At 40.8% G+C, this 25,211-nt stretch overlaps 1 protein-coding gene across 3 annotated transcripts in view; it reads left to right on the plus strand.

The window, feature by feature from the left end:
• Positions 1-969: 969 nt before the first annotated feature.
• Positions 970-25,211, plus strand: part of LOC113542831 (A disintegrin and metalloproteinase with thrombospondin motifs 2) — a 123,880-nt gene continuing 99,638 nt past the window's right edge. The window contains exons 1-3 of one of the 3 annotated variants that reach the window (XM_034306072.2): positions 970-1,398; positions 1,525-1,618; positions 2,730-3,106. In XM_034306072.2, the coding sequence (XP_034161963.1) occupies positions 1,537-1,618; positions 2,730-3,106 (459 nt within the window). In that variant the 5' untranslated portion in view covers positions 970-1,398; positions 1,525-1,536. Of the gene's footprint in view, positions 1,619-2,729; positions 3,107-25,211 lie in introns of all 3 variants that reach the window. The other 2 variants (XM_034306071.2, XM_026940614.3) reach the window with 2 other exon arrangements.

Raw genomic sequence — 25,211 nt, forward strand, 5'->3', positions numbered from 1 at the left:
TGTATTGTTTGAAAACATTGATTAAAGTTAAACATTGATTAAACACTGAACATAAAACCAACTTTAGAGCCAGGACAACTTCTTCAGAAAAAAAAACCCTGTCTAACTAATTTAATTAATTATTTTTCAATAAAGGCTGGGAAATGTGCTCTCATCATGACAGTTACTCTAACTGTGAGATATATATATATATTTTATAAGGACCCAAATGCATGAAAGGTGGCATGGTGGAGCAGTGGGTATCACTGTCGTCTCACAGCTCCAGGGTCACTGGGGTCACTGTTTCTGTGTGGCATTTCACATATTCTCCTGCGTCTGTGTGGGATTCCTCTGGGTTCCCCGGTTTCCTCCAACCTCCCAAAAACTTGCCAGGAGGTGAATTGTCAACTCCAAATTGCGCCTTGAATGTGAGTGTGTGTGTGCTTGGTGCCCTGAGATGGACTGGCATTCCTGCATCATGCCCAGTGTTCCTATAGGATAGGCTCTGGATCCACCACGACCCTGACCAGGATAAAGCGCATACTGTAGGTAATGAATGAACAAACATTTGGAATTTGGCATTTTTATTATGTTTTGGGAAACATATATGCACTTGGCTGCCATTTTGGTACTTCTTCTCCACCCAAATCTGTCGAGGTGTCTGATATGTACTATATATGTCTACGATCCCAATGATGAAAGCTTGTACACAGGTCTACTATTTTCAGTTAAATTCACGTTTTATTTTAATATGTAGTTGTAACGTTTTGTATCTTGACGCTTCAATAATATCAAATATCAGCCAGTCTGCTTTAAAAACAAACAAACAAACAAAAAAAAAACCCAAACTGAAGTCCATGCTGTTGAAAGGTGAGTTCACAGGGGGCGCTCTTGGTCTGGTTGGAGTTCTGTAAGAATGTAATGGAGAAAGTTTGTGCAGGTCCTGCAGATTTCTCTTCAGTCCACACAAACACAGGACAAAAACATTTCCCTAAAGAAAACGAGTCTTTTCCTGGAGGATGATTATTCCAGATGAATAAATTTACCTTGGTCTTATTGCGTGCCACGGAGTCAAGGAATGAGAGTGCCATTACATTTTCCAGCTGGATTAGATGAGTGGGATGGATTGGTTTGGGACGGGAGAGGAAAACAGAGTGAGGGTGTGAAGAAAGAGAGAGAGAGAGAGAGAGAGAGAGAGAGACACACACACACACACACACACACACACATGAAGTGTGACTTAGAGGGATACAACTAGAAAGAGAATGAGACAGACACTAAGAGAGAGTAAGGGAGAAAGTGAGAGAGAGAGAGAGAGAGAGAAAGAGAGAGAAGGGAGAGTGATAGAGACAGAGTGAGTGTGAGAGTGTGTGAGAGAGTGTGAGGTAGAGTCTCTCCTCGTCTCCGGTGCTGTGTGCAGTAAGTTGCGCTCTCTCTCTCTCTCTCTCTCTCTCTCTCTCTCTCTCTGTCTGTCTGTCTCTCTCTCTCTCCGCTGTAACTTTCCTCCTCCGGATCCTGAACTCCGTCTCTCTCCCACCTGCGCAGTTCGGAGCTGCCATGAATCCCGCCGCCGCGTTTCCGATCTTGATCTCCGCGCTGCTGCTGCCCGCCCACGGCCTCTACATCGCCAGTAGCCTAGGTACGCTCTTTATCCATCTACTCCTCGCACTTTTACATCCTCCTGGATGATCAAGATGATGATGTTGATGTTGATGATGATGATGATGATAATGGTGATGATCTCTTGCACTGGGCGAGTCCTGCTCCAGCATGCATGCGGCGCATAAATTGCTTTACTTCTCCATGTGAACTTGTTCAGACATCGGTGCAGAAGGACTTTCCCCACTCCTGCATGCTGTGTCATCACTCCTGCGTGCGCTCTGCTTGCACCACGGCTCGTTTTTTCCCAGTTTAGCTGATTTGCGCGCATTGCGCTTTAATGCGCTTTAATGCGCTCGGGTCTCCACATGGCACTGCGTACTGAGCGCTGTGGAAATGAGTGTGCAGGGAAATGTTCCTGACACACACGCGTCAGAACAGGAGTAATCAAGCTCCGATTTCTGTGATAGCTTGTGTTTTTATCTGGAGCGATGCTGCGTGCGCGCGATCCAGGAGGTTGATATAGAAATGACACAGTATGATACTAAGCTGCACTTTTTGCTCATAGGTGTGGCTCCTCACCTTAGCGCTTCAGATCAATTCACTGTCAGATCAGAGAAAGTGAGAATTCCTCAAAGCACCGAAGCCAGGCGTGCTGCAGCCGCGGGTTTAAGCGTGCATGTGGAGCAGGTGGCTCGCGGCGGAAAGCCCGGGACACGTGGCAATGTTTGGAAACCGAGCAGTGAGAAAACAGGAAAAGTGCTTTTACCTGAGGCTTGTCTAGGATATATTACTACTGCCAGTCAAACCTTTTGAATATGAGCAAAACTATTATTATTATTATTATTATTATTATTATTACTTAGGTTGTTTTATTGTTTCACAAAATGCACTCAAAAGATACAATTATGGTCCAGCATTCTTATGCAAAATACTTCATTAGTAGAATAAATCAGTTGCATCAGTCAGTAGCTGTCACTGCATAAACCTAATGCATGCACACGTAGCAACGCACGCGCTCATGCATCATCATGCGTTAATAAGACTGTCATGTAATCATAATTATTAACTTCTGTGCTGAAATAAAGAAGCAAAAGTTCAAGCAGTGTGTGTGTGTGTGTGTGTCTGTGTGTGTGTGTGCGCGCTTGCAGATTCCCTGCAGCACGTGCTGGGGGACTATGGACTGGTGAGGCCCGTGCTGAGCGACGCGCACGGTCGCTTCTTGTCGCACGCGGTATCGGCAGGCGCAGCACGCGGGCAGTTCCGTAGGCGCTGGCGAAGAGAGGCGGAAACAGTCGACGAGCCGCGAGGAGACGGCGAGAGGCTCTACTACAACGTCACCGTCTTCGGCCGGGAGTTCCACCTGCGCCTGCGCCCCAACACGCGCCTGGTGGCTCCCGGAGCCAAGATGGAGTGGCAGACGCCGGGCGGCACGCGCTCTGAGGCGCTACACACCGACTGCATGTACGTGGGCGACATCACGGACGTACAAGGAGCCTCGGTGGCCATCAGCAACTGCGACGGCCTGGTGAGTGCAGCTGTGGCCAGTGTGACCTGAGCAGTGTGATGTTTTTGGGATGAGATTGATATCCACCACTGTTTACACATTGTTATTACGCCACCAAGGGTCACTTGTTTTGTCACAAATCTCAGCACATAACAGTGATAATTCTTTAACCCCAACACAATTCCCACAATGCTCCAGCTCCAAGCATAACTTTCATGAAAAACTCTACTTCACATACCCACTGAACACAAAGCCATAATCACTGACTTACCCAGGACAAGCACTCCATCTCAACACTAATGAACAATCCATTACCCAGTGACACAAACTGAAATGTCAGCTTCTGGAATGGATTATTTTCCTATAACAGCACCCCCCAAAGTGTTTTATTCCTCTCATACCTCAACAATTTGACATCTGTTACACTTTTTGATTTATTAACAAACGTCATGCTTTATGTCCGTGAGACAGGTTCGTTCCTGTTATCACTTATAGCAGCTATAAACAGCCCTTCCTTCACCAGTCTCTCTTATTCTGTTTTGAAGTTTTTGTCTTGAAATAAGATAAAAAAAACACAGCTTGTCATGTTACTGAGAAACTCCTCTGTCCTGAAACTATTGTCAGAGCTGCTGTTATAGAAAATTAATCAACACCTTCTGACCAATCAGAATTGAGAATTTAAAAGTGCTGTGGTATAAATGACAAAATTGAGCAGAGAATAGTAACCAGAAGGTGGTCAGTTCAAATCTCAAGACCTCCAGAGCCAGACCTTTGACCTTTAACTGCTCAGCTCTAGTTTTGTGCAATATTTTACCTGCCATGTTGCATGCCATGTTGGACAAAAGCTTCTTTCAAATCATCCTGTTATTACTAAAAAAAAATGTTTTCAGTTTTTGCAGCAGTTCTTCTCACCATGTCTTCTCACCAAACTTTAATTTATAATTTTTGTCTTCACTGAGAAGTATACATGTCTCAGGAGAGCTTTACTCACACAATATTATTAGTCACAATATACTGTATAATATAACTGATTTTTGGCAAATGCGTAGCCTTATTCTGGCCAGCTGACATTCAATCCATGAACTAAATCAATGATTAAGTGATGGCGGCCAATTAGACAGCCTTGCTCAAAACTTAAAGGGCAAATGAAAGAGATGCATAAAGTTCTGAGGAGACTAAGAAAAAAAAAGGACAGCATATCCATGACTGACAAGTGTGTGCAGAAGAGATGAGAGATTTTCACAAGTCTAAGGCCCCATTTACACTTTACTTACAGTTTTTCCCAATTGGATCCACACATTTCTCAAAATAAAACACACATTTCCCAAAAATACAGCCCCAAATCCCATACACCTTATTCCCAAAACTGCAAACCAAGAAGTAAGACTTATTTCTCTCTACAAAACTCAAAGCCAAATAATCCAGTCAGCACATATGTCCCACTGAGAAAGACACTGTGTTGTAAAACACAAAGCACTCATATAAAAAAAGAGCGTTTTCTGCAATGGGTTCTTTGGATGGTTAGCCTTCTAAAGCGGTTCTAATTGGGACCTTTTATGAAAGGAAAACCATGTGGTGTAAGGGTCTACATAAAACCTTTTATTGGCGGACAAGCTGAGCAACCCTTTAGCATGATACAAGCAACACAACAACACAAAAAGCAACACAAAAAGCTTAACTGATTTATTTTACATTGTAATCCACAAATTCTTTATGGCCACAAAAGAAAAACAACTGAAAAAATGTTCATTTCCAAACTCTGTTTATTGTAAAGTACCTAAAGAAAAGATGAACTCTACAGCTTCATTGTGAACATAGCCTAACAGTGTCCAATCAAAGAAGGTTCCAAGTAGAACTTTTTGAGAAACCACCATTCAGTAATGATTCATTATGACCGTATCTGTAACATCATAAAAAAAAGATGACAATACACTCGAAGAACCTCTGTTTTTTTTTTTGTCCTACACCCATCTAGCATCTTCAAAGGCTCTTCATTTTATCCTTCTGTGAATTTTTTTAATGGTTATGCTGTATGTGCAACCGCACAACAGAGATGATCCCAGTGCTAAAATATTCCACGTAGTACCCCTGTAGAAAGCTAAAACCTTATCTATACAAACAACCCTCGAGGAATTTTTTTTTGTATCAGCCTTACCTACAGGCACAAATGCGGAATCTCTGAATGAGAATGCTTTAAAAACGTTTTCTTTAACAATGAAAACGTATAATTGTTGATATGGTGAAATTTTCTGTAAAGAAGATGTTTATTCTACGTTTGTGGAAGGAGTCTTCAGTGTTAACACTTTGTAACAGTCAAGTAAAGTTTTCCGTCACGGGAAAGTCTTCCGGATGGAGGACGTTGTGCTTTGTGGTTTCTCGGCAACGTGATAAGTTGCATATTTTTGTCTTAATAATTTCAAGACGGAAGAATAAGAGAAGCTGGTGAGGGAACAACTATTTATAGCTGTTATAATGTAAGTGATAACAGGAGCTAACTTGGTTTTCGTGGACGTTCCACAAGAATAAATAAGTATGATTTTTAAAAAATGTCTTCCTTGTACAAATAATCTGGAAGATATAGAACATGATTTAAAAAAAAAACAATGAATTAAGCCGTGGGCTTAGCAAAGGTTTGAGAAAACCCATTCGGAAAATTGATTTCTGCTCCGGAATGCTTGTTTATGTCTGGATGCGCCTTCTGTCAGTCATTTTATAGACATTATATGGACCAGCTAAGATCTTGGAGGTGGAGCATTATGAATATGGACAGAAATCATTTAAATATTGAACCCACCTAACTGTTACAGACCTAATTTTGAAAAAAAGACTAATCTTACCTAATTCTACCTGATGTAGAATTTCTTCTCCACGTTCTGTAGAACAAAATAATGGAGAAATTGTGTTACAGATTGTGTTACTACTGTTCAGAATCACACTTTTGCTCATGTCATGGTTACAGTAATAACGCAGTCAACATGAAACTCTCATTTCATTACTGTATTTCTGTGTCTTTCTTCTCCTCTGCGTCCACCAGTGCTCTTTCTTTATTCCGTTGGTTTTTGGTTCCCATAACAACGTGTAACTTTACACACTTGAGATATTAAGTGATAATTTTGCTGAAGTCGGTGTTGACACAGGTGTGATGTGTTTTTGTTCATTAGCACACTGAATTTTGATTGGTGCTTGAAATGTGCATAAAAATGTGACAGGTGTGTTTACGATGAGAGATGAGTTCGTCCACTGAGAGCGTGAAAAGTTTGGCAAAAGTTGTCCTCCAGATTTGCACACTGTTTACACAATGACAATGTGTTTATATGAAGAAACGGCATTGGAAATACTGAGAAAAAAAAACTGTAAGACGCATTTTCAGGATTCAGATTATGATCAGGTAGAACACGTTCCCCTTTTGGTTTGAAGTTTGGCTTTTTGTAAAAAGTGCTTGTCTATAGGATACACCATTGTTTTTCCCTCCCAACGAAAAACACATAGCAAAGAAAATGGACGGATGATGCTTGTATAGCAGTTTGGCTTGTTTCTACACTCTGTCTATCTATCTTATATACATATTCATTCGTTCGTTCATTCCTCTTCAGTAAGTGCTTTATCCTGGTCAGGGTGATGGTGGATCTGGAGCCAATCCTGGCAATGCTAGGCGCAAGGTTGGAAAATTCAAAGGGCCAATATAGAGTAGCCAACCCCCTTACCTGCATGTTTTTGGGAGGTAGGAGGAAACCGGAGAACCTGGTGGAAATCAGGAGAACACAGGGAGAGCATGTGAAAATCCACACAGACAGTAACCTGAGCTCAGGCACAAACTCAGGACCCTGGAGCTGTGAGATGGCAACACTACCTGATGATACTACACAACACCATAGTGTATCATAGACCGGTGTTCATATTCATTGAATCGTCATAATCAAAATCTGAAGATTTTCTTCATACATTATATCGGTTCTACTGCAGTATTTTTCAAGTGCTCGGTTCTTATGGTGTGCTGAAATACTTCGCTGTGTCCGGCTCTGTATCGTGGTTCTGGTGATCTTTAAAATGTCAAAATGTCTGTCACTGGTGTAAGCTGCCTAAGTGGATGAAGGTAAAATGCAGGCAAAATCAAGATTGTGATGACCTTTCACTCTGTTCCACTGTTTCTGTTCGCGCTCTCTTGCAAATAACTCCAAAAATCGTGGCAGGTAAACACTGTACGATATGTTGTGTGATGTGTTTCTTCCTGCTATCCTTCAGCTTGAAACCCTCAGGGTCAGACTGCGCTGCTGCTGAGGGCCATCCTGCATATAGAGCAGTTCTGATGCTTCGTTACACTCCCAGCCACAGCTTCCACACACGCCCAGATATTTCAGTCTAACTATTTTTATTTTCTGGCCATAACATGGGCAAAAGAAACCACACTTTATGAAATGAAACATATAATTACGTGCCTAGACTCTTTGGTGTGGGACGGGTTATTTTCGTGAGCGTAGGAATGCTGAGCGTCTGAGAAAGCCCTTTATTGAGGACAACAGCTGGCTGTAACATCTGCTGATAGAGAAAGCAATTGTTTTCCTCGAAGCAAAAGTAAATATGTTTTGATGGTGACTTTATTATTATTTATTTAATATTAATTAAAAGAAACTTTTAATATGACGATATTCTGGCAGGAAGTATAATGTCACGATTTGTGAAGATCACTATATGTAACAATATTGAGTGCAAATAAACCCTATGAGAAAGTGTTTAATTACTTTTCATTCTACAGTTTGAGCTTTTTAACAAGGAAACATATCAAATAGCAGACAGGTGGTAAGTAAGTAAACAAAATAAATGAAGACAAGTATAATAATTTGCTCACAAGCTATTTGTTGCGGTGCAATTTCAATTCCAAATATCATTTCCTGTCATTAACACATTCGCTGCAATGAATCAGAATCTCTTTTGTTAGTTGATTTCTATGTACACATTTTATTAACAGGAAAGCGGAACGCCTCTGAGATTCCTTACCCACCAGAAACAGGCAGTAAACATATTGCAGGTGTTGGAGTCGGGATCTCTTCTGAATAATCAGAGGTTTTGTTCGGTGATGACAGGGGTGAATTGCTCAGGCCAGAGAGGTGCCATTTGTGTTAAAGAGACTGGCTTTCATAGTGCAAACTCTCAGAGCTGGAGTGCATACTAAACTTCCTTTTCCTCTGTGCTGTTTACAAACACGCTAATGCTTAGATATTGTATTCGCTTACCATTTTATATTGTAAGAATTACGGACTGCAGAGCTTCACATGTTCTTCCTGTGTCCATGAGGGCTCCCTCTGTGTTCTCTGGGTTGCTCACACCTCCTAAAAACGTACCATAAGTGGATTGGCAACTCTATATTTCCCCTAGATGTGAATGAGTTTGTGAATATTACCCTATGCCCTGTGCATCTGCATCTCATCCAAAGTGCATTCCTGTCTCACACCTAGTGTTCCTGGGATAGGCTCTGGATTCACCAACCAACTTACTGAAGAATGAATGAATAAATGACTGCAAATATAAATCCATCAACTCCTATTAAAGTTGAAATAAGACACACAGACAAGCTCTTAATAGATGAACCAATATTGGTAGGTGTCACATATTTCCCCCTTCGCATTACAGTTTCCGATGTCGACAAGAACCACATGCTCATGTTTGTGTTTGTTTCTGTTTTGGTCTTGTCATTGGCATGTTACCTGATTGTGTGCACTTTTTTTGTATTAGTTCTTGATTAGGTTGCCAATTTCTACCCTATTGTGTCTGTGAAACGTTGCATAGTCTTATCGTACTTTGTTTCCTTAAGTCCAAGCATTTCCCATGTCTTACTTCTGTGTATTTATTTATCTTTCCTTTGTTTTGATTTGATTTATGATTATTGTGAAACTGTAATCTTGATTGAAACTGTATGTATGTTGTACACTTCCAGTACGACTCTAACTTTGGTGCCATGCCGCTATCACATGTAGCAACAGCACATGACCCATGAATGCTTCACCGTTCTCGTAACTTTGAAGTGTGCTCTCTGCACTCACTACGATGCACAATCATTTTCTGACCAAGGCAGAGATAGTAATCTCAGTAGCAATGACTGCGCATAAGATTATATGTTTAAAAAGCTGGAACAATTGGCTATTTGGTACTGCTTGTACTGTTTGTCTTGATATCACTCTTGAAATTATTGGTTAGAATTATGGGTTGTTTCAAAAGTTGTTTTTCATTTTTCTATTATAATCTGCGGTGATGTTTTTATTGAGCACATGTTTCTACAGGAAACACTTGCAAATCAAACTCATTGGGATATTAAAGTGTAAATGAGCTCACTTTATGTCTTGTAGCATGTAGTAGTAATTGGTGGGAAATGTTTGAATTTCCTCAGTCAGTTGGTGATGTCTGCACTGACACAGCTCTCCATGATCAAGCCAGCAAAAGCAGCTGACTGTCTATCCAAGCTTAGAGCCTGGTGATCAAAAGGGGTGTATTACTGGACCATTCACACTATGCAGAACATCCTTATTATCCCTATTATCTTCCACCCTCTGTCTTTTACTGGGAAAGACTTGATGATGACAGCCTTTGGTATAAAAAACAGGAAGTCGAAAATCATAAAAATCTGTTATATACCGCCATTTGATCCTAAGTTTGGGCTGCTGTGTCTGTGGAGTTTTGCACATTCTCCCCATGTCTCCATGGGCTTCCTCTAGGTTCTCTGGGTTTACCCCCACCTCCCAAAACCATTGTATTGGCTATAGTAAATTGCCCTGTCAAACTGCTATGTGTGATGTGCATGTACATTGAATCTTGCTTCCAGTCAAGCGTGCTGATTTACCTCCTCGGGTGACCTTGTTATGCCATGAAAATATTTCATTTTCTGTTTATCCAAAAATCTCTTACTCTGTGGTCTTGTGTAATGGTAGACAGTCCTGTTTGGAGTATTAAACGGAAATACAGAAGATTCTGCAGGGCAAAAAGCCTCAGCACACAGATCCCCAGGGCAACCTGGCTGGTAATATTGCCAGAATAATGAAGATATTAGAGACACAGAGACAGCACCCAGTGTATCTGTCAGCAAGAGAGTTGCAAAAAGACAGAACCAAGGTAGTGACAGCGAACAGGAAGGGATGAGAGACTTGTTCATAATGAATGGCTGCCGCTGTCGTGTTTGTTTCGGTACACAAGCAGGCCGGCACTCGGCCTTTCCTCAAGGGGTGTTGCTCTTTTAGGACTAGCCGAAGGCCTGATCCTTTCACACACTCCACTGCCCTATGCAATTATATCCTCACCTCCACTCCTCTCACAGGGTGGATCATGGTTTTGTATCACCAGTGAACCCTTTTGTCCATTGGCCTCAATCACAGTACCACTGCTGCTCATCTCCAGCCTCTAAGAGGCTAATAGCCCTTGTAATCTCTATGCAGCCATATGGTTGTCTTGAAGGTGTTACACAATTGAGGCTTAGAGAGTAGCACTAGCTACTATAGCTGTGGAGAACTGTGTCAGTTTGGAAGTGTGAAGAGGTTAAGCAGTCGGATGAGACACAACTGTTTTGGGTTATTTGCTCATCAGTAAGCAATGTATCTGATGTTATCGGGGACAGCAGGGGATTGTGGGAGCAATGAAGCACCTGTCAGCATGCATTTAGAGTGGCTTGTGTGGCTTGCTTGCTTTTGAGTTCATAAGGATGAGAGCTTCTGGAAACTCCCTAGACACCATCAGTCACTATGAAGAGGGTTGAGAGATGATAGATTGTCAACTAGAAAGTCCAGTTAGTTTCCACGACTGCCCTCTTTCTTCTAGCCTGAGAGGATTAGTGTAGATAAATGTAGGTCACGTATAGACTAAACTCCCCTCAGATATCATATAGTAGCCCTAATGAGTATGTATGAGCATGTGGTTCCAGTGAGTCTTATTGTTGTGGCTGTGAGGTATTTTCGGTGGAACTGCAGGTGTTTATACTAAGAGACTTTGCCTTCGTGTGTATAACCACTGTAGTGAGTCAGACTGAGCCCAGCTCAAGTATCATTACCTTTGAGTGCGGTTATTATATCAATTTTGTACTGAGCGGTTGTTAACTGACCTCCTTTGGTGCTATTTGTGTGAACCAGTCAGCATCGGGGCATGAATGAACGAACGATTGCGCTATCATTACAGACTCCACCCGTCAGCGTGGCCCTCAAACCCACAATTACTCAATCAAGGGCCTATTATCAACCAGTCAGTGACGCAACGAATGCCACGCTCCAGACCTGTAATTATCGACTCTTACTCACAGCAATTCAGCAGCCATTACCCAGGCTGCACCGTGCTCATGACACAGTGGCCTGAGCCAGCAGGATTTTCACTAGCAGGGAAAAAAAAAACGACTGAGTTCAGAAAAATGCTGATGCAATAGGATCACATAGGAATGTGGTTAGGAATTGATGCCATTTTGGCTGTTTTCAGTGGGACAAGTCATGATCAAGGTGTCACAACATATCACATAAGATAATGCAGAACTCAAAAGATGCCAGTTTCTTCGCTGTAAATCACATGTTCAGAAATCACACTCTTGTTGAGCCTTCTACAACTATGTTACCAAGGCAATTAATTTTTTTTGCCTTTCCTCTATTTCAGCATCACCATGAGGGAGCTATAACTATGCCACACTTTAAAAATGTAAATAAATACTGGAGATGTAGCATTCCATTGGTTAATTATGTGATATCTGCACTGACATAACTAAACTCTCCATGCAACCGCATGGAAAACAGTTGGCTATCAATCCAGGCTTGTAGATCCTGGGGTTCCACAGGGACATATTAAAGGATTATTCACATTCCCCAGACCATCTTTGTTGTGTCTCTCATAGGGAATGAGGTGATGCTAGGTTTTGCTGTAAGAAATAAGGCAGGAGGAAATCATAAAATGTTTTAGAAATCTATCATTTATGCCTCCTAACTAAGGTACTGCTGCAGTCTGTATCTATAGAATCAGATGAATTCACCAGTCGCAATGATATTGCTGATACACATACTGCTTATTCATACTATGGTTTCCTATTGATTATTTATACTGATTATTTTAATAAAATACATTAATAAGCAGGATTCTGAGCTGATTATGTTGCTCTGAAACTGTGCTACTAATCAAGGGTGCTGGTTTATCTCCTCCGAGTTGAGAATCTCACTCCATAGCACCCTGGTGAGGTGTGATATGATGCCTCCTAGACTCTTCTGTTAAACGCTCACTAGCTTTTAAGCTTAATATGGCTTCATTGGCCTTGTGTAAGCCTATTACTCAGCTTAGTTATAATAGACTGTCTTTTTAGAATCAGGCCACCTCATTGTTATGTTGCTTTAACTAGTTTAATACTGCACATTTCTTTTGTTATTGTATCTTTAAAATTGATTCTGCAATTCTGCAGATTCGACTGAGTCTAGTAGACGTTGCCGCACCAATGAACAAGACGACATGAAATGACAGCGATCTGGATATATTTCACAATTAATGATGGAACTCAAAGCATGTTGCAAACTGTGCTCTGTGAAAATATCAAGAGGAGGAACTACAGAGTCATCCTACAATACAGTTTACCAGATAAAACATCTTACGGTGTATGAACAGTATCAAACATAAAACTCAGCAGAAAGAGTTAACTGCTAGAAGCACATGGCAGCGATCAACAGAAACAAAGTGAAATAAAATGTTCCATCATGCCCTGATTGTTTACTAAGTCGGTTACTCGTTTACTCGGTCTCATTATCATTACGTACTCATACTCAATCTGAAAAAAATGGTATGCTGAATTTCTTTTCCTTATTGTACCTGTGCTAACCTTGTTTTCCAGGGAACGGGCATTTTTGTAGCTTCTCTTTCATACTTTTAATCTGCCTTTCTTTTTGACGCCACTTGTTTCTGTAGTGTGTACCATGGGTTAAAGATTGGTCATGACATGGGTCATGACCGAGGCTGTCTGAGGTCATTCTTTCAGAGTGAGCAGCCGCAGTTAGCCAAGCTGGACTTCAGATGTGCTGTCTAAGTGGAAAATCATACATTTGCCCCAGCTGAGGTTCATAATTGTTACAGCACAGGCAGGAGAAATTAAATTTAACAGAGTGTGGAGGTGTTAGACCCTCATGTCTGCTGTGTAACTCATGCTCAGGGAGGCTTGCAGTCTAACAGATGTGTTGCTAACACAGAGCTACAGGGCACAGACAGAAAGTCTGCCAAGGATACCAAATAACAACAAAAATCAAGTAGGTGGAAAATGTAAAATATAGCTGTGATAAATTTAAGGGTTGTGCAGACATCTTGTATCTCTAATGACATAAAAATTGATAGAATGTTACTCCGCTGATCTCTGACAAACTATCTTACAGTCAACGAGTATGCAAACCAAAGTCAGCACTTTCCAATAAACAAATAATTGTCTTTTCTAAAACAAGGAAAATCTGTTCTTTATAAAGGGTGAAGGCGCCTCAGATGTGATGGTTGAAATGTAGCTGCATCAAAGGTATGGCACTGAGATGGATTTGTTATTGTGAGTTTAATCCCAAACCTGAAGCTCGCTGTGTTTGCATCTGAGGCAGATGAGTGAGTTTGAACACAGAGAAGCAGTGAAGAGGTCAAAGATCCTGCTGAGACACAAGCTGTTACGGTTGCTAGAATACCTGCAAGAGTGTCAAATTAAGGATTTTGTGAAAAAAAAAAAAAACAGCCGGTTTCAGAGCTAGAAAGATCCAAAACTCAATGTTATTACAGCTTGTGCTGATGAGATGAGTTGGACTGAATTCACGTATAAATCACCAACACTGGCTTTCACATCAAGATGGCATTAATTTGTTTGACAGTCTACTAGCAGGCATTAGTCTGAAGTAATTGGACATACTGTCATGAGGAAGTGAGACAGTTTTGTAGTGGTTTGAGCTGTAGGAAATTGAAAAATTCTGCATGTGCATCTCTGCGCCTCAGGCAAAGGGTCACTGCCCTGACATTTACCACTGCCAATGATCAATGTCTAACAACTGATGGAGGAAAGAAGAGAACATTGGATCAAGGTTAAAGCAGAAGTCAATCTACAATAATCTCCTAGATCATACATTTCTGTTAATTTAGCTGAGACACCAAGATAGCCTCGTGATTGCAAATCTATCAGATTCTCCTAACCTACATCATATGGAAGGCAATGAATTGTTAAGTGCTTTTCTTACAATTTTTTTTTCATGGGAGATGCAACAAAATCACTCAAAGAATCCCATCAAATTAGATTTTCACCCAAGAAACGTGGTAGAAAATTTTCAGTATTCTGTAATCCTGTTCGTATTAATAAATGCCCCGCTTCTTGGCTTGTTTTTGTTGCTTGCTAACCATTAGCTTGTACTTGACCCTGCTATCATTGATGGATCCAATGCTGGCGTGAGGTTCCGCTGTGGAGATTGCGAGATGGCAGGAGGTAATCCAGTTAAGGAGGTTAACTAGGAGAAATGGGCTGTCTTGCCACACTGTTTTGCTGCAGCCGCAGCTGTGATGTATCACGGCAATTCAGCGCTACAGAGGCAGCGCATTACGGAGTGGCACCAGCAGGGCTCATCACAAGGCGGAAAGCACCAAGCTGTAGGACTAATGGCCAGAGTGGCCTTTTTCGTCATCGTGGCAAAAAATCTCCCATTTTTTGCTTCACTGAAATTAGAACTAAACATCTCCTTCTGTGTGGAATTGCAGTTTAAGTGCACTTCTGCAGTCTGAAATAATAGATTAAATGCCCTTTACTCAAGACCTTGTCTTTTTACTGGCACCAATCAGAGATGATTTAATTTCAGGACCTGCATAAGGTGGAAAACTTTGCCCGCTGGTTGGAGCTCTAAGCTGGGGCGCTTGGGTGCATTGCCAATCCCTGATACAAGCGCTGGTATTTTCCTCAGACAGAATGCTGTAATCTTTTATGCTGTTTCATGTCTAAGGAAATACCAAATATACTAGATTTTTAGAGCAATAGCTCGCACTATAGGCCATATTTTAGGGCAGAACATCACGGGTGGCCTTGGCCTTGTGCTTGTTCTGGGAATGCCTTTCGTAATTTTGATTTCCACTTAAATATAGACTTGCTGTAGTGTACTAACCTTTTTAAACAGTAACTGGACATTGTGAGTTTTGTTCACAGCCCCATTTGTAAATCAGGCATCCTAACATAGGGTCGTGACCCCTAGTTTGGTTTAGTCTTTTTGTCCACTCTGTCTATAATGTGCTTGTTATAAGGTCCATTGTGTAACTTTGTATCTCCGTATCATTGTAAATGTTCCATCTACTGACCTTCAATGCCAGAGTTTACACAATTTAATTTGGGATAATTTTAGTTCCTTCTTCATAATGTCTTTGAGCGTGCGCTGTGTGTGCATGAGTGTGTTTATTGTCTGTACCTTGTGATATAGACATGCATCTGGTTCCTTGTGTGTTTCCATGGAGTCTCAGGCTCCTCAGGAGATGCTCAGGAGAGACAGACTGCTACATCAGGTTGACTGCGTAGGTATGTGAGTTAATGTGTTTGGGTTTTGGGAAAAGGAGCGAATGAATAATTAGTGGCTGTATTGATGTTTATGTGTATGCATTTGTGTGTGGAAAGAACACTTCTTGCCAGCATTTGTGTGTCTGCCTGCAAATGTGTGTGCATGAGGTTTGCCCAAGGGGATCCTTCCTGGCGGGAGTCAGTGTTAACTTCACCTGTGTTGATTTATTACAGTAATTGTGCTTCATCAACAGTAATACAGAATGGCATCGCAGTAACAAGCATCAGCAATTCTCTTCTAAACTGCCGGCACTGGGATAATCAATGAACAGTCAATAGTGAAACACTGGGCACAGTTTCAGCTACTCATCTCCAATGAAATGAAGCATTTAATATCATTCAGTTCTTATGATTGAGCACATTACTTTACAGCATTTATGGATAAATCTGTTACAGAAATAGCAGTTACACCCATTTCTCATCATGTGCACCGATTCGGTCTCATTAGCGTTGCCTTCCGATGCAGAAGACACCGCACACATAACACCAAATTGACCTTGGTAATAGTTCACAGTATAACAACAAGAGAAAACCTATTCCATGAAAAATGCCTAAAAAAACAAACAGATGGCTTCTAAACTTTTGATGTAGCAGCTGAGCATGGGTCAGTGCCTCAACATGCTTGGAGGAGAACAATAAATTCCACAGTGCTGTGTGTGTCATATGATTGAGCACTTGCTGCCTTGCTTCCTGTCACTTTTATAAAACTGTGACATTTTAAAAACAGCCCTCGCAATGAGTTTTCTTCTGTCACCAGTCTTGTTCAGCTGTCTTTTAGATTAACTCTGTGACAGCCTAGTCTTGCAAGCCAGAATTCTAGCATTTTGGTAAAGAGTTTGGTATCTTCTCAGTGTGGTTCATTCAGAAATGATGAACTCTGGGAATTGACAATGGCAGCCATTTGTCATGTCACTTCAAACTTAAGTGATGAAAAGCACTTCGTTCAAAGGACCCTTAGAAGTGTTTATGTCTAAGGGAACAACCGATGGACATTTTGCTTTCATTTTGCAGAGATACTTTGCACTTTTTTTAATTATGCCGAATGAAAAAAAATGGAGAGGCTTATGAAATTTTGCAACTCATTTTACACACTGTTTAAAAGTTTTCTTTTCTTGTTGGAGAAAAAAAGAGAAATCCTGTGGCAAGTGGGCGGAGCCTCTGAGGCTGAAACTAATTACGCCTGATTAATTTTGTACAAGGTACTCATTCTGATAGATTATTGTTTCTATAGTAACATCTTACACAAGATCTTGTATGGTGGAAGCTCCACATTAATTAATTCAAAAAGTAACATTTTTGGAAGGAGTCTCCAGTGTCAGCACTTTAAATTTTCCCACATGGGAATGTTTTTTTTTAGGACGGAAGAGTTTGCATTTTCTGATTTCTTGGTAACATGACAAGGTGCTTTTTTTTTACTTTTGAACTTTAAGAGGCAAAAAGAAGCAGAGTTTGGTGAGGGAACAAGTATTTATAGCTGCCATATAGCTGCCACTAGTTTTGGGAAGGTTCAACAATATGAAATAAAATAATAAAATATTTCAGGATGTCCTGTTTGTTAATGGGAAATAATCAACTTTGGTGTTGTTACAGTAACTCAGCTTCGTGTCTTGATTATTTTACTATAACAGCATGCTCCCAAGTGTTTTCTTCCTTACGTCGCAAATGTGCAAGATATGGTTCCACCTAAAGGAAATCAGCTGAGTGCCCGTGAGCACGTAGTGAAATTCTCCCGACCCCTCAGCTCTTGACATAAAAGAATTCCTCTCTGTGGAGTGATGAGAGGATGAGTTGTGCCATCCCCCTCCGCCCATCCCCCCGGCACCCCACACCCGGCTGTCTCAGAGACACCTCAGCCATGTGACATTAGTATCATCACCTCTTTAGCTCCTTTCTCTCCTAGCTGCAGAAGGGACAGCACAGGAGACACAGAGACGAATAAATTAAGACGTTGCCTAGCCAACAGGCAGGAGGGACTACTTTAGTACCCAGCTCTGGATATCAATGCATAAGTCTACACACTTAATTATAAATTAATAGCTAACCACAATTGATGCAGTTCATGTAGCAGCTAGAAAAGAAAAGACAGCAGGTGGAGTTGTGTTAAGGTTTTGAAGAATAAAGAAAAAAGCAACAATGGATTCTCTGATTTTTTTTTATCCTAACCTGGGGACGCTTTATTCAAGGGTGCAGTGACAGCTAGCACTGAAAATGAGCTTCCTTTCCTTTTTGCACACTTACTCACTGACACATGCACACACACACACACACACACACACACACACACTGGTTCTCGCTCTTGTCTCCCTGTCACTGCTGGAGCAGGGCCCAGTACACCAGGCAGGGTGCTACACGGCCTATTTGCATTGACATATTGACACCCTTGTCAGGATTTATAAGTACAGCAAGGCAGAGCCTGGCAGAGAGAGAGAGAGAGAGAGAGAGAGAGAGAGAGGATCAGGAGAGACATCCTATTCCAGAAAGGACTGTTTCTGTCTTTTCATTTTTTTTTTTTTAACTAAATGCCTTATAGCACTACGAGGCTTCATAAGCCAAAGTAACTGACCGCCAGTTTTTTTTCCCAGACAAAAAAAAAAAAAAAGACTAATATGGTAATCAAGATTCTGTCTGTGAACTGAATTTAAGATTTAAAGAAATTCATAGGTGAAAAATAGTGGACATTTCACCTTCATTCCCCAAGCCAAGCTTCCCCTCACTCATTCTATTACACCGGGGTAAATTGGACACAATCAAATATCTGACTGAAAGAAATTTTGTTAATTGTTAATTATTTTCTCTCCCCGCCGGATTGGCTTACTGCCTCTTGTTCTTTTTCACTGCCATTTGTCATGAGGGCTGACAGTTGTTATGGATATGTCCCTGGGTGGATTTGGAGAGGCAGTCTGGCATGCTACATCGAAGCCAGCCGCAGTGCTGTGGACTCAGGGGGGTGGTTTGGTTCTGATGTTGAGACAGCTTTGAAATGGGCAGTGAAGCTGATGAATTTTAATTGAAGGATGAAGTGCTAGATAGATTAATAAAAATGTTAGACCTTATAATTATATACGTTATACTTCAACAAACAATTATATATTTTTAATCTGTTGCTGACTTTTTTTGAAATAAATGACTAATCTAATGATTATTTCCTTTTCCAAAAATTAATATACTGTATAAGTTTGAAGATTAAAATAAATCATACCTATCTTTTTATCTATTTATCTAAATACCACTAATCTTAATAAGCAAAAATTTACATAAAACCAGAGTGTACATATCATATTTTACTGAGGATAAGAATGCTGATCCTCTTCTCTATTCAGGATGAGAATCACTCAAAAATGCTGATCCTTGTCTCTGTTGAGGATGAGAATTGCTCAAAATGCTGATCCTTCTCTGTATCAAGGCCAAGAATCACTCGAAATGCTGATCCTGGTCTTTATTGAGGATGAGAATCGTGACACTCAAAATGCTGATCCTGCTGTCTGTTGAGGATGTAAATCGCTCAAAATGCCATTTCTAGTCTATTGAAGATGGAAATCACTTAAAATCCAGATACTGGTCTCTATTGAGGATGAGATTTACTCTGCTCAAAATGCGGATCCTGCCGAGGATGACAGTGACTAAAAACACCATTCCTGGTCTCTATTGAAGGTGAGAATCACTCAAAATGTTGATCCTGCTCTCTGTTGAGGTCTATGTTTGCTCAAAATGCCGATCCTGTTCTCTATTGAGGACGAAAAAATTGCTCAAAATGGTAATCCTGCTTACTGTATATGAGAATCACTCAAAATGCCGATCCTGCTCTTTATTGAGAATGCTCAAAATGTTAATCCTCTTCTCTGTTAAGGAAATTCTGATCCTTTACTCTCAAAATGCTAAATTTGCTCTCTATTGAGGATGAGAATCCCACAAACTCCTTTCAGTCTTAAAAATCCGCTGTTGGTAATCGATTACCTCCATGTTGGTGTTTTGCAAATGTCCACAAATGACACTAGCCGTAATCATAGCATGCTTCACAATGCATCCTCTTTACTGGGGCTTCAAGGGGGCTGCCCAGGTGAGCTTACTTTTGGATTTGTTTTAATTGACATAAAATGTTGTGTAAAGAACAAGTGTGTATGCTATAGTTGGACTGAAATCTCTCTTTTACCTGTCAGCCATTCTGGAGAACGTCATGAAGAACAGTGTGAATTCTGTATGTGAAAGACGCCCTGCGGTGTCTGTCTGAATTAATACTCTCCAGGCTTTCGCCCCATTTTGTGTGTGTGTGTGTGTGTGTGCCACCTCCGGCTCTGCGCCGCCAGCACGAACAAAAGTCACACCTTCAGAGAAAAGGTTCAGTGCTCTCATAGGAGCCCTTCTCTTTACCTGCCTCTCATTTTGTTAGCAGTGTGCAGATAAAAGCAGCTTGACGGAGAGTGGAAAAAAATTGCCTATGCAGCTCCTGCTTGGCTGATGAAGGCATTAGAAAGAATGAGATGAAAGAGTGTATGCATGAGTCTTTCACTCATTAAAAGGAGAGCTGGATGAATGGGGTTTGGGGTGTGTATGTGTGTGTGTGTGTGTGTGTGTGTGAGAGAGAGAGAGAGAGTGACAGTGCTAATCAGTAGCACTGCCCTGGCTGTAGGGTACTTCCTATTAAGCTGGAGAGTTGAGGGAATGCCCTGAGCCCCCACCAAATGTCAATGAGTCGAAAGGAGCTAAATGGCTGGACCGAGATATCATTGACACCCTGAACAATCACAGTAATTGGAGGTAATGAAGGATCTTCTTTTGCACACCAGTCAGACAGAGCGACAGAAGAGAAGTGAGAGAGAGGTAGGTGGGAAGAAAAAGAGGGAGGAAGACAGATATTCCGATGCCCTTGTGACCTGTAGCTTCAGAGTTACCAAGGCAACCTCGTTTTGTTGTAATCCCTCTGTGAAACAATTCATATGGCGGCCTTGAGCGCTGCAATTCTCAGTTCTTAGATAGTTACAGTGCATGTTTGTTTTATTATGATGATTTTAGAAAACTGTAGAGGCACAGAATTTCAACTCATAAGACAATTTAACACGTTATATTTATTCCTAAGCAAACCAAGCTATCAGACATAAGGTTCGCTTGATGCATTTCTGTATGTTTATATGTTTTTTGACAAAATGCTCCATGTGTTCATAGTAGAAGGGCTTTTAAACTTTCAGTTCTATATAACAGGCTCACCTACCAGAGCTAATAAAATGCTTCTGTCCCTCTGATATCCTGTATCTTTGTACATTGCTAGTCAAAGGTTTTTGAGCAGCTTTGACGGAATAATTAGTGCATCAGGCATCTGGACAAAGTGTCCATTTTTTATTCTAGGTTTTTAGTTGCAGAAAAAATGACATCTGAATTTCCAAAATGATTTTTTTGTTTGTTTTACCTGGGAATGTTGTATTTGGAAGCATTAATGTGAAGCAAGCAATTATTGCAGCCAATGTTTTAGACCATTGCAAGAACTATTTTAGTTTTATTCCACAGCATTTGTGAAAAATTAGTAACAAATAATTGACGGAGCATTGCATGGCAGATGGTCCACATAATCTAAGCCTAATAATACACAGGTTAACAACTTTTTGTTGCAAATAAAAACATATACTACTGGGATGTTGATATGGTGAAGTAAGGAGGATTAAGGAGTCTCCACTGTCAGAGCTTTGTAACAGTCAGAGTCCTGGCCTAAAATCCTGACCCGAATTGAGATGATGTACTAGGACCTTTAATAACCTTTAAACGGGCAGTTAATGCTTGAAAGCTCTCTCATGTGGCTGAATTAAAGCAATTCTGCAAAGAAGAGTGGGCTGAAATTCCTCCACAGTGATGTGGAAGACTGATCTCTGATTATCGGAAGCATTTTGTTGCAGTTGTTGCTGGGAAAGGTGGTACAATTATTAAGTTTACGGGGAAGCTAATTTTAGAAAGGAAATGTCTAAATATAAATGAAATTATCATTTAAAAATTTAATTTTGTTTAATCAGGTTGTCTTTGTCTTAGTTTGAAGATCTGAAACAATTAAGTGTAACAAGTATGCAAAAGTAGAAGACATCAAGAAGGGGACAAACACTTTTTATCGTTCATTGTATTTGTATGGGAATACAAGAGCAAAATGTAAGCACAACAGTCATTGCTAATTATTTGGCATGTCATACCCAAATGGTCCTTAGGGCCACAAAAATAAAAACAAACATTACATAGTTACTGTTGACGCAAAGTATAAAAATGGCTATGTTTCTTTGCATTATATCTCCAGTTCTCTTTGCGGAACAGACAACCTTCACTGCTCGCATCTCTCCTTCCTTGGCCCACACAGAGCCCTTTAACGGAGGACTACTTGGTTGAATTTGTCCCTTTGGTCCCCTCTAGGATCCTGTCCTTATGTCTTCTCTTGAGTTGCAGAGGTCTTTTTTTGCCAGACATGACTGTAGTAGTGGGTGAGGGATTGCGTGATGCAGGACAAATTAAGACGTACAACAACAACAACAGGACAGACAGACTGAATAGATTAAAAAAGACAGAAATCCAGGAGGCAGCGAGCAGATCAGACAGTGTTGGGTAAACGAGTCTCTCTGTCTGACTGTGAGAGGAGACGGCAGGTAATTAAAGATAAAGAAGGAGAGGTTGGTGATGGGAAGTTAAAAGGAAAGTAAAAGGAGAGGTAAATGAAGGAATGGGAATCGCTAAGAAGCAGGGAAGTCCTAATTTGTTAAGAGTTGGTTCATTCCAAAAAAAGGGAGGATGTTAAGGAGCAAGGATCTCTGGGAAGTAATCAATATAGCAGCTCGATAGCGAATATGATGTGTTTTATATTCCTTCCCCAGGTGCTCGGCTTGTTGTGTGTGCTAGCTGGAGCTGGTGCCCTTTGAGAACGCGTTTATTTATTTATTTTTTGTTCAGAAATGTTTCTGTAGTGGCATTTTAGATGGTGAAATCGAATTCCTGTCATTTAGAGATGAGCAGTTCTACAAAGCATTAGGCTTGTGAGATTGTGTGTAATATGCCATTGTCCTATCGTGCCCCCTAAATATCGCTGATTGACGATAGGGGAAGCGGTGGGGGGTGGATAGGGATTGAGGAGGGTTGATTGGGGCAGAAGGGGACATACGTATATGATGCTTGTTGTGTACACACCGTCATTACAAGGGAAAAAATACCGGAAGCTGATTAAGCTATTCGGCTGTAGCTGCAGTAGTTAGCATTAGCATTTAGTCCTTTTTGGCTTAATTACCCACCCACAATGTCAGGAATGCTGAATGGGACTATAAATAAACCTAATGAGTTAATAGCTGTAACTAATCATTACAAAATGGAAATAAAATTCTATATACAAACAACCGTATGTGCTCTGTGGTAAACAGCAGCAGAGGTACTTATTAAATTCTCGCATAGTGAAGTCGCCCTGATAAACAACACGTTGTTTCATTTTATTTATTTAAAGAACACATTCTTGGCTTTATCTGTTTGGCAGCACGGACAAGGGAGGCTAAGATGCATCAGGGAAAGAAGTTTTGTTGCTCTGGTCTGAAGTCAGGTTATTAAGGTTCATATAGGATGCAAAATAAGAAAACAAACACGAAAAGAAAACACATTACGAGATACAACACCCTTTTTTTGTCAGTGTTAAAGCTGTAGGACCACGTATTTCTGACAGACGTCCAACTATATCATCTAACTTGATAGCCGTCAGGATAGTTGGAATCTATTGGTGATTCCCGATACTACTGTCAAACGTCCCAAGCCTACATCATTGCATCATTTTTCTTCACTTACATTAGCAGCAGTAGAGATGTGAGGCAGAAAGAGAGTGCAGAGGAAGAAGGAAATTAGGTGATGGTGATAGAATACTGTGAAGAGTATATAAGCCTGTCTGCTGAAGGAGAGGCATGAAGGGAGTTGGGGTTAAGTGGTTGCGCAGTACATTTTTCGATACAGTGTTTTCACAGATTGCTTGTCTAAGGTACAAACTATATTGCATGATATGGGGTTTTACAATAACCACCAGGTGCTTTGGAAGAAAAAATATCGTCTGTTTTAGTTTACGTGCAGAAAAGGTGAAAAGTTGACTTTCTTTCTTCCTATTCTAGGAAAAAGTTGGTATGTACATAAATTAATAGGAAATTGTACATGTAAACATTTCTAATGTTTACATCGTAACTAAAACCGATGTGTGTCAGCTTTCTTTCTGCCCAAGTGCCTGGTGTTTGATAGATTTTATTTCACATTAATGAAATCAAAACATTCTCCACTGAACATGACAGAAAGCAAGGATGCATCCTTCAAGTGAGAAAATCGAGACGACATGATGATCACTAATGTGAGCCAGGAGAAGGGGGCGGGGCTTTCAGGGGGGAAAAGTTTGGAGAGTTCAAAACTTCAATCATGATTGAGAGGTCAGTCATCCCAGATTCATTCGTCAGTTGGCTCATCTGACATTTTTATTGGGGAAAAAAAGAGAAGACTGCATATTTTGCATATTTTTGGACCCTTACTAGCGTACTCTGATTTCAAACCGCAGAACTCCTAAGCAAAATGCGTAAAGGTTTAGTGAATGTGATTGTGTTTCTGTTAAATCAAGAGGTTTTGTGTGTGTGTGTGTGTGTGTGTGTGTGTGTGTGTGTGTGTTGAGCTTCTGCATGGAAGTGTGTGCCCAGCACTTAAATATTTAGACCTACCTGTCAGCTGAACTCAGGCAGGACTTGGCTCCTAGGCACATTTGCCTCAGGGTGAGAGCGAGAGAGAGAGAGAGAGAAAAAGAGAGAGGTGCAGAGATGAATAGATAATTGAGGAAACTGGAGAGCTTCTATTGGCAGATGGAGATGCTAAGAAAGTCAAATTATGCTAAACAAAACCAAAGGGAATGGGAGAAGTAAGTGATGAAAGTCCAAAAGTTCAGTGTCCCTGCACCATCAAACACTTTCCCACGGTTCTGCTGGGAAAGCAAAAATGACTATTTTCAGATAGTGTTGCTTCACTGTGGCTGATTTCTTTTCTTTTTCTGTGTTTTTTTTTTTATTTCTGTTGCTAAGGTACTGTCAAACAAACACAGTGTTGACCCAGAGGCCTTGTGATATTGTGATCTTTTGTCATGACCTAGAGGTGGTCTCTGCACCGGGACTAAAGCTAATAGGAAAGTTAAGCCATTGCACCAAGTTTAGAAGTTGAAACCCCTGGACAGATGCCACAGGACTTCATCCAGAGGAATGACCTCAGGCATCGAGCACTTTCTCATACTTAGTGGTTCACTTAAACTTAGTCACCTTGAACTTTTGCTAAGTGCTTGGCATACTAAAAAGTCACACTTCTCAAATGACCTCATCAACACAATAGAGTCATGATAGACATCTTCATTGAAAATACTCCAAAATAGTAATTTTCTGTGCATCACGTAAGCAGTAGATTAACTGCATAAAGGTGAACCTCTTTAAACTGCCGAGCACCTTTAGAAATTTCCACCATCATGGAAATGATGATGATTCTCTTATTGTATATGTGCCCGCTGTCCACAGCTGTGCTGGATGCAGCTCCAGCTGTGATGTCAAACCCCCAGATATCCATGAAGCTCATTGT

This window comes from Pangasianodon hypophthalmus, chromosome 7, assembly GCF_027358585.1.
Source record: "Pangasianodon hypophthalmus isolate fPanHyp1 chromosome 7, fPanHyp1.pri, whole genome shotgun sequence".
Taxonomy (NCBI): domain Eukaryota; kingdom Metazoa; phylum Chordata; class Actinopteri; order Siluriformes; family Pangasiidae; genus Pangasianodon; species Pangasianodon hypophthalmus.